The sequence below is a fragment of the Fringilla coelebs genome, assembly GCF_963513975.1.
Source record: "Fringilla coelebs genome assembly, chromosome: 2".
Lineage (NCBI taxonomy): Eukaryota > Metazoa > Chordata > Aves > Passeriformes > Fringillidae > Fringilla > Fringilla coelebs.
The window spans coordinates 69,123,421-69,141,150 of NC_140029.1; the positions used below are offsets into that span (position 1 = coordinate 69,123,421).

General features: G+C 38.9%; 1 protein-coding gene across 6 annotated transcripts in view; it reads right to left on the minus strand.

Moving 5' to 3' along the window:
• FRY (FRY microtubule binding protein) overlaps window positions 1–17,730 on the minus strand; it is a 224,677-nt gene that overhangs the window by 107,148 nt on the left and 99,799 nt on the right. For all 6 annotated transcript variants that reach the window (XM_084200872.1, XM_084200873.1, XM_084200871.1 and 3 more), the window contains one exon: window positions 6,211–6,264. In XM_084200872.1, coding sequence (XP_084056998.1) covers window positions 6,211–6,264 — 54 coding nt within the window. The remainder of the gene's footprint in view (window positions 1–6,210; window positions 6,265–17,730) is intronic.

Sequence of the window (17,730 nt, forward strand, 5' to 3'; positions counted from 1 at the left end):
TGAAGAGCAGAACTGTGCACTACATGCTGAACACACTGATTATGTAATTAACTACCAGGTTTATCCACCTGCTTAAACTTAAACCAGCGTGTTTCAATGCTTGAGGAAAAACAAGAGTTTAATGTCTCATGCAACACCAAACTTGCGTGAGTGCTCTGACTAGGAGCAGAGCAAAACTGGCAGAGCAAGCACTCCCAAACATTACTATAGCCTTAACTGAGAACTTTTGTGGATGACACTTAGTCTAGATGAGCAACTCTGAATCTCTTTTGTAGTTTTTTCAGCCTCAGGATTTAACTGATTCACAGTGACATTGTGGATTAAAGTCAGCGAGACACTTTGAGGATGAAGTATTATTATTCAGGTATTATGGCCTAAAATTAAACATGTTGCATTAGAAAGATGTAACAACTGCCCCTGCTAAATTAAAAGTTTCCGTGGAAGTAATATTTTTGGAAAACTTTCAATCTAGTCTGCAATAGATTTTATTACCTGAAATATGAAACAAGTTGCTGTGGAAGACATCATGAAGCAACTGCTTGCATCAGTGACAGGAGTCCTTTCATAAAGAATTACTATAGGACTTCAGGCTCAATTACACCAAAGCCTTCTAGTGTTAAGCCTTCAGATAAATACTCAGAAAAAATCAGTCACCTCGTGTTGGGACAAACTACACACTACTGACTCACTTCTCTAGTGTTTTTACAAAACTTTTTATGAAGTTAGCACAACACTGCTTGTTAATGGTGAAATGCATTGAAAATGAGTTTCCTGGGGAAGACTAGAAAAGAACCATAAAATCATAGAATCACAGAATGGTTTGGGTTGGAAGGGACCTCAAAGGTCATCTAGTTCCCACCTCCCTAACATTTGCTGGGACACCTTCCACTAGACCAGGCTGATCAAAGCCTCAACCAGCCTGGCTTTGAACACTTCCAGGGATGGGGCATCTACAGCTTCTCTGGACAACCTGCTCCAGCCTCGCAGTAAAAAATATCCTCCTTCTAGTTAGTAAAAAATTACCCTCTTTTAGCTTAAAACCCTTAGCCTTTATCCTATGTCCACAGGCCCTACCAAAAAGTCTCTCCTCAAATAGGCCTAAATATCTTTTCAGAAATCGCAGTAGCTAACTATAATTGAAAAGTTCTTTCAATCAGATCTTCCTGCATGTTCACTGACATACTTATCACAGCTGATATCTAAATCCCACCTAAACAATTTCACTAGAAAAAGTCAAAGTGATTCCTGTTAAATCTTCTCATGCCATACTTTCTCTGCTGAATTTACGGTGTCTGTCTTCATTTGGGATAAAAGGTCAATATAGCTTTTTTTTTTCCTTCTTTTTTTTTTTTTTAATCTTTCTGTCATTGCACTTTTAAGACAGGAAGGAAGGGTGGACTGGGAAAAGACCTGGCTCCCAGGGAACAGGAAGGGAGGGAAGTCTAGCCAGCATGCCGGTTACTCAACCCTTTCATTTACTGGAAGTAAGTCCAGGAGTGAGATGAATTCTAGCTCTGTGCTGCTCCTGAAAGGGAGTGCACAGATGTACAAATATGTCCTTGTTGGACAAATGATCATATTCTTCCATCATAAATGAACTACCTACTGTATAGCTTAAGGATAAGAAAGCTGCACAAGTAGGGAGCTGTTTGAAACCTGTGTTCACAGGGCATTTAATATACTTTATGTAAATGCTTCATATTTATTTTGGATTGAAATACAAGAGTAAATTTAATGAAATTCTGCTCAGACAGCTCACTACAATTTATATACTTTCATAAAAGTCTTGATATATTATCAAAATTCAAATACATGAAAGGTTTCCACTAACAGCAAATTGATATGATTACTTTTTTTATTCCACTAATGAATTTATATGTGCTTTAACACCAAATATATTCAAAACTGCGCCCAATTTCCAACAGCATCATTAATTTTTTGGCATTCATTTTCTATACCACATACATCAATATATAGGTTGAATGGGCATTTTATTGCCATTTTAATAAAAGAGAATTGCAGTGCTTCATTTTTGCACAGTCTTGGTTTATTTATTGTGACTATTTATTTGCAGAGTGCCTGCATATTTTATCTCCAAATTGTTGTTGTGCAGATTCTAAATAATGGACAAGCACAAGTAAGGTTTTACACTTTCTATCAATGCTGCTGAATGCATTTGTGATTGTGGAGATCTCCTTTCATTCACATCTTTGTTCTCAGCTTTTTTTTTGGACCATGCTATGAAATTTTAACCTTGAAATGGTTAAAACTGATAACTATTCAAGTTGAACTCACACGTTTTCATTAATGGCCTTGGCTTTGTGAGGCAAAAAAAGAAAGAAGGACTTTTTAGTATAATAATTTAATGGATGGGTAATTTCAGCTAGCATGCTTATACACTACCAAAGTTTATAGCTATTTTATTGCCAGCATAACAGTTTACTTGAAAACCCATTTACTTTTAGTGGACAGCAAGTTCAGTTCTAAAGGTGTTACCTTCAATTTTGCCTTCAGATGTACTTCTTTATACACTGCTTGAACCCAAATCTCTGACCAGGAGCCAAAGGTTATTTTGTGATCCCATGACTACCATTTCTTATACTCTCTCTACCCTGTGCCTTTTTCTGGTGATGAAGGACAATGTGTAAAACTCAGGGAAAGGGAAAACACAAAAGTGGCCAACTGCAGTGCTGCTGCAATGACAATGGTATCAGTATTCACTAACTACATCTAAAAATATTATTGGATAAGAATCATTATCAGCACATCATTAATCATGTTTAGGCTGTTATGAAAAAGGACACTTTATCATAGTATGCTTCTTAATGCCTTATTTATTTATTGCATTTTCCACTTTTTTGTTATTTATTTTAGTTTCCTTTCTTTACCATGGCTGATTTTTTTTGTTTCCTCTCCTAAAGTATATAAAAGATTAAATGCTTTTGCTTTCCAATCTGTGCTCTCAAACGTAGGGCATTTCAAAGAAGAGAGAAGTAAAACTGTAACAAGCATAAGCTTTTGTGCAGTTTATGCTGAAACTTCTTCAACAGGCTCCTCTGACAGATAGCTTCGTATGAAAACTAAGCCTTCCTGTTAAATTTTCACTTTCATGGCCAAAACATTACATTAATTTTGTGTTTTTATATGGAAAGCAGTCTGTAGCTCAGTCCAAGACTACACAGTGCCCTTCTTCTGCCTCCAGTGTTGTCAGTTCATGGAACATTTATACACCCTGGTAAGAACAAATGATACATTAGAAGAGGCTGAGAAAAGAGTAATAAAAATGTTTCCTTAGGTGAGGATCACCCACTTGGAGAATTATGGGTTTTTGCTAGCTTTTGATCTTTTCATGTACTGCAACTTTATGGTTTCCTGTAATAGGAAGTGTAAGTCATAGTTCACTAGTACAATGTTTAATAACATCTCTGTAACTGGGGACACAGAACATGCTAATGCTGGAGCTGTAATGCTCTTTGCCAATAGGCAGCTAGAGTTGTCTAATCAAGGACTTTCAAAACATGATTTCAAATATACTATGAAAATATTTGAAACCATATGAAAAAAAAAAACCTACATAATTTCCTGTATATATTTTCTTTATACACATGCACACCTAGAAAGGCAAAAACAGTCAGCGTAAGGAATGCGGTTTGTTGGCCAATGGTGAGGCGTTCGGCAAGTTGGGATAAGTATCATCACTTCATACATTGCTCAAGATCCTATTATTTGTTTGAGGAGGGTGATGCAACTGACAGCCAGACAGGCTGTCTGCCCAACAGGAGACACTGACTACACCTATGTGGAGAGACACAGCCCTGGCCCAGTCAGATTTCCAGACGTTGGATCCACCACAACCAGTGTTCCTAAAACGGCGTCTAAGAATGGGCAGGAACAAAATGCTGGTTCTCAGGGAGACAGAGACAGAACTATTCAGTAAGCAATGCTTTCCTAGCCATCTCAAATGGCTTGGGGGTTTCAGGGTTAAACTTGATGCTAGTTGCTTTGGGTAGCCAAAGTGCCATTCTGCTCATTGTTAAGTTACTTTTTGGGCTTTTTTTTTTTCCACCTCTGAAGCTGGCTTGCAAAAAAGCAAGTTTTAAATCAGGACATGCCTTATTTTTATTGTTTTTTAATTTACCCTTAGAAGACTGAGTTCAGACATTTTAAAGTAACTAGTGACCTACTCACTTCAGCATTACTTATCAATTTCACTTAAATTGAATAAAGATAATTTTGATCATGTCAAAAGAAATAAAATTCAATTTCTTTGACTGTCACTTAAATGCCCTAAAACTGAAAGTAAAAATTAGTATACACTCCTTGAAGAAGTTTGTTCATAGGGATTGTCCCTCTTTTCCCGCTTCATTTTCTAGTAAAAATATCAGGAATTTCAGGGCTAGCATTTTTTGTTTTTGCTAGATGACTGGGTTTCAGAAATAAACACCAAAGCTTTCTGCACCCTAACTGGAAAAGGGAAGTAAGGGATTACCAACCTGGTCTTCTCTCATCCCATAAACACTTTAAATACTTGAGTTAACTTCAAAAATAAAACTTGAGTGGTTTCACTTAAAAGCACATGCCTTCTTACTTGGGTTGTGGTACCACATCATACCAAGATCTTCAGAGCTTCCCAGGCAGACCACACCTTCATTTTTTTATCCATACTTTCATGACAACTTTATAATACTGACATGTATCATTTGAAAAACAGCTTATAATGCGATGTACCCACATAATCTAGTGAGTGAAACATACCAGGTAAAAAAAGACTTTTTGCTCTGTCTTCCTGTCTCTACTCTAGCCCAGTTCTACCAAATCTGTATTGTGCAGTACAAAATTTTGAATGCAAACCTCTCTAAATACAATTAAAACCATTCCATGATTGTATGCATTTAGCTGAACTAAAATCATTTAGTAAGTATGAACCACGTTTTTGAAAATGGGCTTGTAAGCCAGGTTCAGGTCCCATCTGCTGATCACAGGCCTGCATCAATCCCACAAGCACCAGAACATCTCGAAATGAAAATGCTATTAAAGTAGAAAACAATGTGAAAACTGAAAAGGTAAACATTGCCAGCAACCTGGCCTGAGGCTGACAAATTCTGAAAATTTCAGCTTAAATAGTTTGTTTTAAAAATTTCGAGCACCTGAAAGCAGGTTTTCTGGCAAAGCATCTAAGTCAATCTCGCCACTGTACTTTTCTACCAACTCTGCACATAGGCAGGACTTCAGATATGTGGATAGAAAGATATATGAATGTCATATGTAATAAAATTCAACTTGGTGTTTGATCTGCATCTGTTTTTTTTTTTTTTTCTCCCTGCATTCAGAGTGAATTGCTACAGCAGAAAACAGACAGTTGTTTCACTCTAGGAAGCGTTTGCTGTTCTCATTAAATGACCTTAACTTAATTACTCAATTTTCTGTCTATTTACCAATTACTAGAAGAAATATCAGTCTTCCAATTCTTTCTTTTAAAGGGCCAAAATTTCCTAAACCATAAATATTTAATCAAATCATGGCCATCCATTATGAGTTTGTTTAATGCACTGCAGGAACAGTATCACAAGGTTTGCATCTGGATGGCTTAATTTGTTTTACTTTCCCATTTGAGTGTAACATTCTTCCCACAGGAAGGAAAATAATATGCATATAAAATTAATCCTGACAATTGAACTTATACTCAATTTTAAACACAACAAGTTGGCTCAGCCATGTAAGTCATGCTGAGTCACAGCTACAGAGGCAAACCAGACTGATGAGACTGATGGCAGCAACCATGATTCTATAGGCCCTCATATTAACTATAAAAGGAACCTCATAAAAGAAAGACTGGGAGCCACACACCTGTTTCAAACCCACGATTTGAAAAGATACAAATTTTGCTTCAAGATCCCCATCAGGGAAACAAACAAGAAACAATGTACGTGCCTAATACACTCCAAAAGGAACAAGTTCTATGGCAGAAAAATATTGACCTTGGAAACAGTGGAAAAAAATCTTCCAATTTATATCCAAGAATGGTTAGGCAAGCATTTATCATTTATCTATCCAAAGAACATCAAGAAATTTTACTTCTGCAGTAACAGTAAAAGGACAACAGTAAAAGGACTCAAGAATGCAACAACAGTAAAAGGACTCTAGAATGCCTTCCAATCCACTCCTCTTTTAGTCTGAGGAATGGAAATAATGTAATTTTAAGTGTCTTACTTGATCAAACTGGGGATCTTCTCCTCGTTGCAGAGATTTGGTCAGTGGCTTCTCCTGAAAGAAAATACATTAAATATGCATTACTTAAGATCAATATACTATCATATTCTACTATTATTTTTCTGTTAAATTTTTTACTCACATAATGTGCTTCCTGATCAGATCCTGGAGATACCAGGACAATTGCTGCATATGCAAAGGAGGCCTCTGTGTATCTATCAGCCAATACTGACAGACTGTCTTGAGTGATTTGAGTGTCTTTTCATGAAAGAGAAGCACTGGCCATTCATTACATCTGAGTTTGTGCTCACACCAATGATAAGTTCTTACCACACCCTAAAAAGCACTTAGTGTTTCCTCAAATACATAACCAAGGGGCTCTATTTAGGAGAAAAGGAGAGTCAGGGGCGACCTTATCATTCTCCAGAACTTCTTAAAAGGTGCTTGTAGCCAGGTGGGGGTTGGTCTCTTTCACCAGGCAGTGACAGAATCAGAGGACAGTCTCAAGCTGTGCCAAGGGAAATACAGGTTGGATATTAGGAAAACGTTTTTTTTATGCAAAGATGATAAAGTACTGGAATGGTCTGCCCGGAGAGGTGGTGGAATCACCATCCCTGGATGTGTTTAAAAAAAGATTGGATGTGGCACTGGGTGCCACGGTTTAGTTGAGGCGTTAGGGCATGGGTTGGACTTGATGATCTTGAAGATCTCTTCCAACCTTGTGATTCTGTGATTCTGTTACATGATGTCCCTTCTTGTTATAAAACTACCAAGCAATACAAACATGACCATAGATATAATGCATCACGCAGGGCACACTGAAAGAAAGGTGGTCTTTGAAGAATCAAAGACCATAGAGTTTATTTTTAAGGAAGACGATTGTGGGGAAAATTATCACTAAAGGAATTTAAAAAGGCATTTTTGGAATGGAAGCAAATTTTCAGGCCATATTCTCAGAGTAACTGGAAAAGCCAAGGAGAACTGTCCAACTCAGAGAAACCATGTGTGAACATCCATTCACCTGCATGGTTTCTTTGTCAAGCAGGCTGAACTATTGAGACATGGAGAAGTGCACAGGCCAATACTCTAGATACATGCAATGGTACACAAAACATGAATCTCCTACGGCACAATGAAAATAACACATGAGGGCAGATGACAGTCTGAAAAACACATCACTTGCCACCATCACAATTCTGCTGTGAATTACACTACTGTTTCTGGTATCTGCAATGTGTCAGTGCCTTATTCTTCTATAAATCATGACTTTCTTCTCCTACAGCTGCAAGACTGGGACTCTCCCACCAGCTCAGAATGACATTTTGTGTTCAGCTTTCAACAAACTATTACACTCATCGGCATCTGTTAATGTAGCAGGCAAAATACCATCCCTGCCAGGGGATAATAGATATAAAATCAAAAAAATCTGTAAAGCTGATGAGATAAGGAAATCGAGAGACCTGAGTTGGAGTAAAGATTTCTATTATTTCATGTTTCTTTCAGAAGCAAATGTTGCCTGGTATACTTTGCTGACTGATTTTGAAATTAATTATGCTGATCCACTTGTAATGCCAGCTGGCAAGGAGGCCAACTGTGGGGTGACTGCAGTATCCCCTGACTACCTAGCAAATACAAAAATCAACAAAATGTTTTCTACTGACTCACTGATTTACCCAGAACAGCCATCAATATTTTTCATTGTTTTCTCCAATATCTAAAGCGAATCCTCCAGGTTACATTATGGGCACAGCAGATATTAATTACAACTTTATGACAGATTATTGGTGATGAACATCCACATAAAAAAAACTTTGCAACCCTGAGAAAAACACAGGATATCACCCCACCCACAGTCCTCCTCCTCCTCAATCAGTAAGTCGGTTCTACCCTGCCTAGTTGTGTCTCACAGGAGGACAATGCTTCTTTTGTCTATTGCTTTTCACTGAAAAGGACAGCAGATAAACTTTCAAAAGTAGCGTTCAACTTATTTGAAAGGAAAAGGATTCTTGTTTTCATGGGTGATGGACAAATCAACATACTAAGAATTTACTGCTGTTTAGGAAAAAAAACAATCAACACCCCCTTTTTTTGTCTTTTTAATCAAGAAATTTCTGATCCTGTTCAGAAGACTTGTGTTACCATAGATAAACATCTGTTTCAACAAAAAGGGGTTCAGCATGCAGAAGCTTTGTGTTTCCATGACCAACACTGCAGTATTTGGCTTTCAGAGAGCAGAGTTTCAGGCAGAAATGAGGCGTGGGACTCCTCATCACATGCTGTCTCTAAGGGGGACACAATAAAACAAAACCATGCTCCGGGAACCTGAGATAGGAATTGCAATCCTGAAAATGTCCTCATCACCTGTAACTATCTGGGCAAGCACATACACCTCCCAGATACTTTAGTTTCTGATGATGACATTCCGCAGGGGATGCAGCCCTGAGTTAAAGAAGATGCCTCCATGTGACAAAGCAATACAAGCCATCATGTGCCCTCCTACAGGTGCTACACCAGGGCTTCCCCAGCCACAGAGCACTGACCTAAAGAAACCATTCACAGGCCATGCAGCAGCCTTGGTCACGGGAGAAGGCAGCTGGGATGGAGAACTGCCGAAATCCACGGGGGCTTCTGCTGCCATAACTTCTCAGCATCTCTGGTTTAGGGCTTCTGTTGAGGCCTTTTCCCTCCGTTTATCCCATCCTGCACCTACTGCTGCTTCTGCTGTTCCCTTCCCCTCACACTTTTGCCAGGCAGCAGCTGCTGCTGCAGCTGTCTCTGCCTCTTCACCATGCCCCTGCTTGGGTTGCTGCTGCTGCTTCTCCCTCGACTCCTTCCTAGGACAGTTCTGCCACTGGCGCTGCCTGCAGCCACTGCAGGACCCAGCCTGGCCCCATGGAGCCAAGAGTCTTGGCACATACCTTCCCACTCCTGGGAGTGGGGTGCCCACACCAGAGCTGCTCATTGTCCCCCTGCAGTGACTGGCCACAGCCACATCAGATTGTATGTGGGGCTTGGAAGTTTGAGAGAACTCAGTGCAGAAGTTATTACTGCTTAGTACTACTGCTGAGTGCTGAATAGATAAAGAGCTGAATAAAGATGGAGGGCCAGATAGAAATGTGCTTGGGGTTTTGTTGTCTGAGCACTCCTAAAATATAAAAGCATGGATACATTCATGATAAGAGTAACAACTGACCATTGCATGGAGACTTCACTGAGTAAATTCAAAGGCAACTCAATTATACGCAGGTACTTCAAGTGTCCTCTGAAAACAGCAATTTTTCTTTATGCAATAGATAATTTCTTTTCATCTACTGTAAACAACTTGTCTATTCTATTTGCTTAGTTCCAATATCCTTACAAATCTTACAATTTCATTTTATGCAGTATTTTCAACAGTGTTGCTATGGCAGATACTACATAAAATACATTTATACTCATGGTAGGTGTCTTTACTGCATACCACAGGTTCAGGACTTGTAAAGAAAGGTTAAAATGAGTAATAATATGAAACTGTCTCTGGGCAATAGATTCCATAGTAGTCTATTTAACCTGGAGATACACGTAATTAGTTTTCAAAAAATCCTAAAATTGTTTTCTAGCCTCATGGTAGAATTTTACTTCAATTTATTTTCTTGCCCACCCAACTCAGGAATGGCAGAGAGGCCTTTTTAAAATATAAGCTGACTTATTTGAGTCTCTGTCGATATACTGCATTTTACAAAAATGGCTTCCAAATCCTAGATGAATAGTTTGGCTGGAGCCAAAGCCTACAACAACAAAATATGAATAAAGAAAGTTTTGCTCAATATGGAAGGGCCCATAGCTTACTGAGCTGTCAAAAAACATTAGAAAATTTCAGAAGAATAGATTCTCAGTAGTAACATTTCAACTTTTAATCACTAAACTAAACATCTTTATTTCTTGTTTGAAGTGCTGCCTTCAATTCTGTACTCTGTATTTGTTCACGCTGGTAACTCCCATGATATAAACATGTTAGAGATAAATAGTAAAGGAATTTAATATTTGAAACCATTGTTTCTCAATAAAAACATCTAAATGTTTTGTGTCACCAATGCCTACAAAACAAAGTGCTCAACTAAAACTTAACTTCCTTCCTCTCTCTCATTGCTCTTGGGAAAACATAAACAGAATATAACAAAACAGAATATGTTAACTATGCAATGGAAAATGCATATTTTATCACATTTGCATGCATCAACTAAATATAATATTTATAAATTACCTAAAAAACAACATATCATTCAGACCCTCTATTCACACAGGCACACAAAAACATTTCTCTAAAGACTGTCAGTGACTTTTAATGGTTAATATATTAAGGCTTTTTCAGGGTTGCTACACAAATATAATTGGGTAAATTTACACAGGAATAGCCACCTGTCACAGAAGTGAATGTTCAGGGAAACATAAAAACAAAAGGATGCTGTAGTGCCTATTAAGCTTCACTATGTCACCATGTTATAATGACATATAATGCCCCTTAAAGCTATTTCTAATCTCAGCAACCATTAGGCCTGTTTTTCCTACTGAACTGTGATAGGCTACTGTGTTACTGATTGAGATAAAACCCCCTTTTTTTTTCTTTCTAAAAGCATGGTGAATGGATATTTTTACACAGATTTTAACTTCTGCACTGCACACTAAAAAGCAGCCAGACATACTCTACTGAGGGCTCTGCTGGAGTGGAAGACACACCAAACAGAAAGAAGAATGGACCTTTTCACGTAAAATGGAGTAGACATAGAACACATTCAACTACTACAGCTACAATATATGTAAAATACAAGTAAGAACAATCTTAAGAGCCCAAAAATCCCCAAGTGTGATTCTGTCTTCTTATGATGAATCACCACCTCGGCCCCCTCTCCCCCAAATGAACATCTCTGTCTTATTTATACACCTTTCAGCAGGACAGAGAATTGGTGTTTGTAGGAAAAGGTCTGCTCTCAAACATGCCAATTTTTTTTTTGCCTCGATTATTTTGTACATACAAAACCAGGAAAAGGTATCCCTGTCAGTCCTGTACTTATGTGGTGGGTAACCTATGTCCTCCACTCCAGCTGTGTGCTCCTGCCTTCTCCCTCCCAGAATGGATCTGTGCTGATCCTGCACTGAGCAGGTCCATCAAGCTGAACTTGGGAGTACTTACTTCTGCTTGGCCCTTTCAGAATTGGATATGGAACAGTCTGTGGTCACACACCAAAAGCTCTTATACAGAAAATAGCTCTGAACTTCTCAGGAAGTAATGTTTTCACATATATACCTTTCTACTATTTGGAAATTCCCACCACCACCCCAAAGAGTTTAATTAATTTATACCTAAGCAATTAAGAGAGCCAAGCTTTTTGACTGAAAAGGATAATCTGTTTACTCTGATAGCCTCCCAACTGTCTCCCACCTGCAAGTTCAATGAAACAGGCAAATTAGTGTCCTGTTTTCATTAACCATTCTTTGCAAGTCAGCAGGTCCTCATGCATAAACATATAAACTGCCCCTTCAGCGGATGACAACAGAATCTTTGACTTCTCTTAGCATCAATTAGCTGCTAGACACTTTTAAGAAACTGTGTCAGTTACCACAGTACAGAGAGAGAAAAATAAAGGAGATTCCCCTCATTAACCTTTGAAATTCTAAGCACACAGCAACTGGAAATTCTAAAGGCAAACATAATAAAGAAGATACAATAGTACAGCTTCAAGGAAACATCACATACAGCATAAGACAAAATTACAGATAGATAAAATGTTAACAAAAACTGTGATGGACTTCATTTAACTGTTGAAAATTGAGTAAAAAAGCAATTCTAACTGTGCATGATACTTCATATGGAAGTGGAAATAAGCAGATTTTAAGTGGCCATGAAATATATGTAAAAATAGGCTACCTCTCAAAAAAATATTATTTAACAAGCTCGAGTCAAAAACCTACTTTTCATTGCAGTTAATGCACTAAAATAACGAAAGGTGCATGTTTAAAAGACAAGCTCAGTATAACTGAGTCTATTCTTTCTTCTTGCAATTGCTTTGTAACAGCTCTTCTGTTTTGTTCAGGTGGAAAAGGATGTGCCTGTTCTGCTGAATATAAAAATTCAGGAAAACAACAGTTCAGCTTCAAACACAGATTCTCACTCCCTGGCTTTGACTCTTTGGCAACGTCATGCACTGCTCTGATTCAATGACAGACTCTGCCATCACATCAGGTATTGCAGGCTAATTTTTGTCTGATTACCACATCCTCTGCAAAAGGCATCTTTTACCTAGACTGCCTACCAAGAAAATGAAAATGTGGACACATAAATTTTAGTCATGTGAATGTTTAGTCTGAAGTAACTGATATGTCAGGAAAAAAATGGCCATACGGGCCAAAAAACCACCAAACTGATTTTCAGATGTGATACTGTACAGAAGTAAATTTCAAGCATCCTGAAGAAAGAAGCAAACTCAGTGAACTACAGATTGTTGTTTGATGCAAAGTATGAAAATTAGCACTGCTACTTTACCAAGATAACAGAGAACACCACAAAAAAAACAAAATAAAACAACTCCCAACAAACAAAACTGATTTTCTTTTACTAGTCTTTAGCAAGCAACTCAAGAACTCTACTGTTCTTATCTGAACAGTATAAAAATTCCCAGACATTCCCTCAACTCAGTGTTGACAATAAACAGTTGCAAACTTTAAACACAAGTTAAATGCTGTTACAAATATACAGGTGACAGCAAAAAACCTCACAGAAAATGAAATGAAACCAAACGAAACCAAGCCAAAAAAACCCCAAAGAAACAAACAAAATAAAACAGCCCTAAAAAAGAACAACCCAAACAAAAAAACCCCCAACAAATCCAAACAACAAACCTACTACTCCCAGCATTTCTATTTTTCATTGCAAAGTAAGATGCTTTATCATATGCAGGAAGTAAAACATTTCTTTTACTACAGTATTTTAAGCCCCAAAAAAGCTGATAGCTATTAGTGGAACAGCTCTGTAAGAAATATTTTAAAGACATGCTTTTGTGAAACCCTAAAGAAATATTTCAAATACATGCTTTTGTGAAACCTGTACCAGTGATAACTTTACTGAGATTTGAGGTACACTCTAGCACAAGTGAGAAAGGAAATTTTCAGGGCTGCTTGTTTTCAGAGCTTGCTTTAATAGGAAAGCCTTTTCAAAGTTGTAGCTTAATGAACCTATCAAAATCATCTGTGTATTAGGATCCTCCTGGTTAGTATTACAACATTGTCACTTGGTTTTTCCTGGTTTTATTTATAGCAATACTACAGTGTACAGAAAGAGGTAGATTTTACAATGTGTAAGTATGACAAATTTAAAAAGACCATCTGGAGACAAAGTGTGGGCACTTAATGTTGACACCATAATTTCAGCACAGCCTTCTGTGATTTTAACCTAAAAAATTCCAATATAAGATAAAATTTTGTTGATTGGAACCTAATTTACTAGGGTAGGGAATGCATAAGACCTCAGTCAAGAGTGGTGTCACAGGATGCAGTATGAGAGTCCAAGATCTTTATGAGCCTGTCGGACTGGAATAAGCATGATGCTCTAAGAAAATGTTTGGTAAGTGATTTCCATGTAACAATAAGAACTACAATGATGATGGAGATCGAAATTTCCAAGTCTATGTTAAGACCTTTCCATGAAACTGCTATTCAAGATATTGTTTCAACTGTTTATCAAGGTTTATTAGAGGTTTTCAGCTATGTGACCTGGCTCAGCAAGGCCCCTGACAGGGAGGGGGCAGGGCTGTGGGAGCAGGAGACTGTTGTGGCTGCTGTGACAGGAACTAATGGCTCCAAAACCTGGGAATGGGTCCTGGCCTGTGGGCAGGTGTGGGAGAGACTCAGAGGAGGCCATTAAGGTCTATTAGTGCCCTTAGGGCCCTGACCACTGGTTACCCACTCAGAATAATGTGACCTAATTTAATAAAGCCTATGGGAAGCCCTTATCAGTTGATTTGAATAAATTTAGGCTTGTAATTGTAGGGCTGCTCCAAGCACAGCAGGGATCTCTGCAAACAGGAACCACATTCTCTCAAGACCCAGACAGCCAGGGGTAATAAAGGACAGCAAATGACCCTGGCCACGGTCTGCTGTCTGATGTCCACTACTGCTTTAACATCAGGTAGATACTTATTGTCATCAACTGTGCACCTGTTTTCACAGAACAGAAAAAGAGGTGAGGGCAGTGTATTTCTAAAGTGAACTTGAGAACTACTGTCAGTAGTTTTCTTTGAAATTCTGTTACTTGGACCCTCCTTAGCTATGTGTTTATTTCAAAGGCTGTAACTGTACCATATGAGAGGTGTCCCAAGATGATTTGATCTGAAGCCTTTCCCTACTGGTTACTGGTACTGATTTGACTGACTTTCGAGGAGGATGCCACATGCCTTTGCAGAGCTAATGTAAGCCTTCACTGTTCTTTTGCTACAAGTCTGTTGGCCCTAAAAGCCACAGCTTCTACACATGTTGCATGCTCAGCTAGTGAAACAAGACCTTATTGGGTGAATCTCCAATTTGGGAAGGTAGTTACATGAAGTATTTCGAGTTTCTCATATTTGTCATGCCACCAGATATGCAGGGTGAAATATGGCATAAATCCAGCTGTCTGATGTATAAACCGTGCCATGCCAGATTCAGGCCCAGAAAAGAGCACATAAATTAAGCAATACCTCACTGACTTCAAATGTGACTCTGAAAGCATCCAAAGGATGCAGCTGTTGTGAAGCTATGGGAAGATACCCCTGCACTGAATTGCTGCTTATCTGCCATCAATGCTACCGAACTGCACACTTGATTGCCTTCTGCCCTTCATGATGACAGACTTCAGTGATAAGATTGGCCTGAAATGACTGCAGTAGGACTTCCATTTTCTGAGAGTGGTAATAGCCATATCCTTAAATGACACAAAAATGCGATTAAGGGCATGTGGTAGGTTCTCTGCTATATTTGCGAGCATTGGCCAACATGTGATGCAGTGTGACAGCCTCAGTGACCCTACATTGAATCTGTCTTGCAGTGTTAAATTCTCATAGTGATTTGAACCATTGTATGCACCTTTGACTGTCCTCCAATGCAGCAATGTATCCCCCAATACTGTATCCATGCAGTAATGAGGCCGAGGGACAGCGAGCATCCTGCAGAGTCTTGCCATTGGAACGAGCTCTGCTCATGTCCCAAGCACCATTCTGCACACACACTCAGCCATGGAAGCCCTGAGAGCACTGAGAAAGTGTCCACTGACACTGTCTGACTCTGAAATGTGTGACCATTCTATGGACCTGTATCTAAGTGCAAATGACGATGCCAATATCTATGCAAAAACTTGTCTGTTTCCTTCCTGACTTGCTCAATGGCATAAAGTTTGCCCCTCAGTCTCATGTGGATGTTGGAATCAGACCATACTGGATGCTCTCTCTGTTCTCCTGCACTCCCCACGATTATTTCTGAAACCCTACATATGTCTCTTCCTCTAGCTCTTTTTTCCCCAGCTGCATCCTTCATACTCTTTTCCCTCAACTTCTGTGTTTCAATACTGCAGCATGCCCCCCTGAACTACACAGAAGATAGCTGACTAGATCACTGCTTCAATCATGCAAACCCTTCAGGTCTTTCTGGAGGATAATTGTGCTGAGGTTCAAGATTACCCACCCTAGCTCTATACTGCCTGGCTTCTGCCACAGGTCTCAGCCTGAGGTACAGACTGAGATAACTGGAGGCAGATATTATATCTGAGGTGGTAAGTGGAAGGGGAAGTGAAGGATCTTTATGCCATTGGACTTGTCTTTGTTATATTTGATTGCTCTCCATCTTTTGTACAAAAGGCCAATCTTTCCCATGATTTTCTGCTTTCACATCCTTTCGGTTCCTGAGTAGAGCCTGCTTATTTCATGGAAGATATCTCCCAGGCTTAGATGCCTTTCCTTCTGCTGCACAAAAGAGCACACTGATCTGGCCCAGCTTGGGCTTCTTTATCACCAGTGGACTGGACTATATTTGGAAAGCCAGTGAACTCCCAAGAAAAACTGATTAGTGAAGGAGGGAAGAGTGATGACTGAACCATTGTTCAGCTTAATTGATTTCTTGAAACAGAGCAGTTAGCTGCTGGAAAGTCTGAGTAAAAGGAAACAGAACTAAAGAGACAGTCCACACAGAAATTAAACTCAGAATCATAGAACCATAGAATGGAGTGGTTTGGGTTGGAAGGACCTTGAAGATCATCAAACTCCAACCCTCCTGGCATGGGCAGGGACACCTTCCACTAGATCAGATTGCTCTATTCTGGTCTTGAATACTTCCAGGGATTGAGCACTTAAACTTCCCTGGGCAATGAGAAATCCTTAGGTATGGCTAGAAGTTGAATAAAATACTGAGACCAACTACAAGTCTAAAAAGTTGACCCAGGATGCAGTCAATGACTTGCAGGAAAGAAACTCTGCTGAGCTGACACTTTCTGGGAGGGCTATGAGACAGATCCCCTCCTGAGGGGAACGCCTGTTCTCAGTCCTCCAGACTGTCCTACGACTGACTGACACAGATTTGCACATTCAGGTAACACACCCACTGTAACAGATCCCTGGGGCTCCATGCACTGAAAGATCATACATGTTCAGGTTACATACTGAGTACCTAAAGCAATACCTGTGCAGAGGCTTTCACTTCCTTATGAAGAGGTGAGAGAACAGCCCTCAGCACAGTATAATAAAGGGAGGCAGAATTTCATAAAGAAGCATCTTAAGTACTTCAGAGACAATTCTTGAAAGAATAATTAAGAATAATTATTCTTAACGAGCTATACATTATTTATTGCAACTAGGTCTAAAGAAGCTACTATAATAATATTTATTTCTATAATTTAAATGCTAAATAAATAATACAGAAAAAATAAAGAATTATGAGACATTAGACACTGAGGTATGGTATTATGAATTATGAGGTCCTTAGAGCTGGGATTGACTGCCACATGCTTTACAAAGTTTTGACTAGCACAAACACTCGTGGAATAAAAGAATTAGATTACTGAGCAGTGGCATAATCCCTCAGTGACACAGAGTGGATAGGGACAGATGACAATGGGAAGGCATCATGCTTGTAGCATTTATAGAGGAAAGGTTTTCTATGAGAAAAGAGAACAAAATTTTCAATATATATTTTCATAAAGGTATTCAAATAAATTTGTGCAATTGTCAGTTTGTCTGGGCATACATATCCTGAGTGAATAGCTAGAACAGAGCAAGGTAGCTTGCCTTTCCTCTTTTCCAGGAAATTACTTGTTCCTTACAGTAACTACTATCTATTCCCTGTGAACAAACAGGGGTCCAAAGTCCTTGTACATGCCAAATTATTAATGAGCACTTCAAATGCAAAATATGTGTAGCAGTAACATGTCTCATTACAGGTGACAACCAAGGAGTTGTCACCTTGTGTGATGCAGCTGTAGTTTTAGTCCATGCAAACCAGAAAATTCTACATTACAGCTGTGGG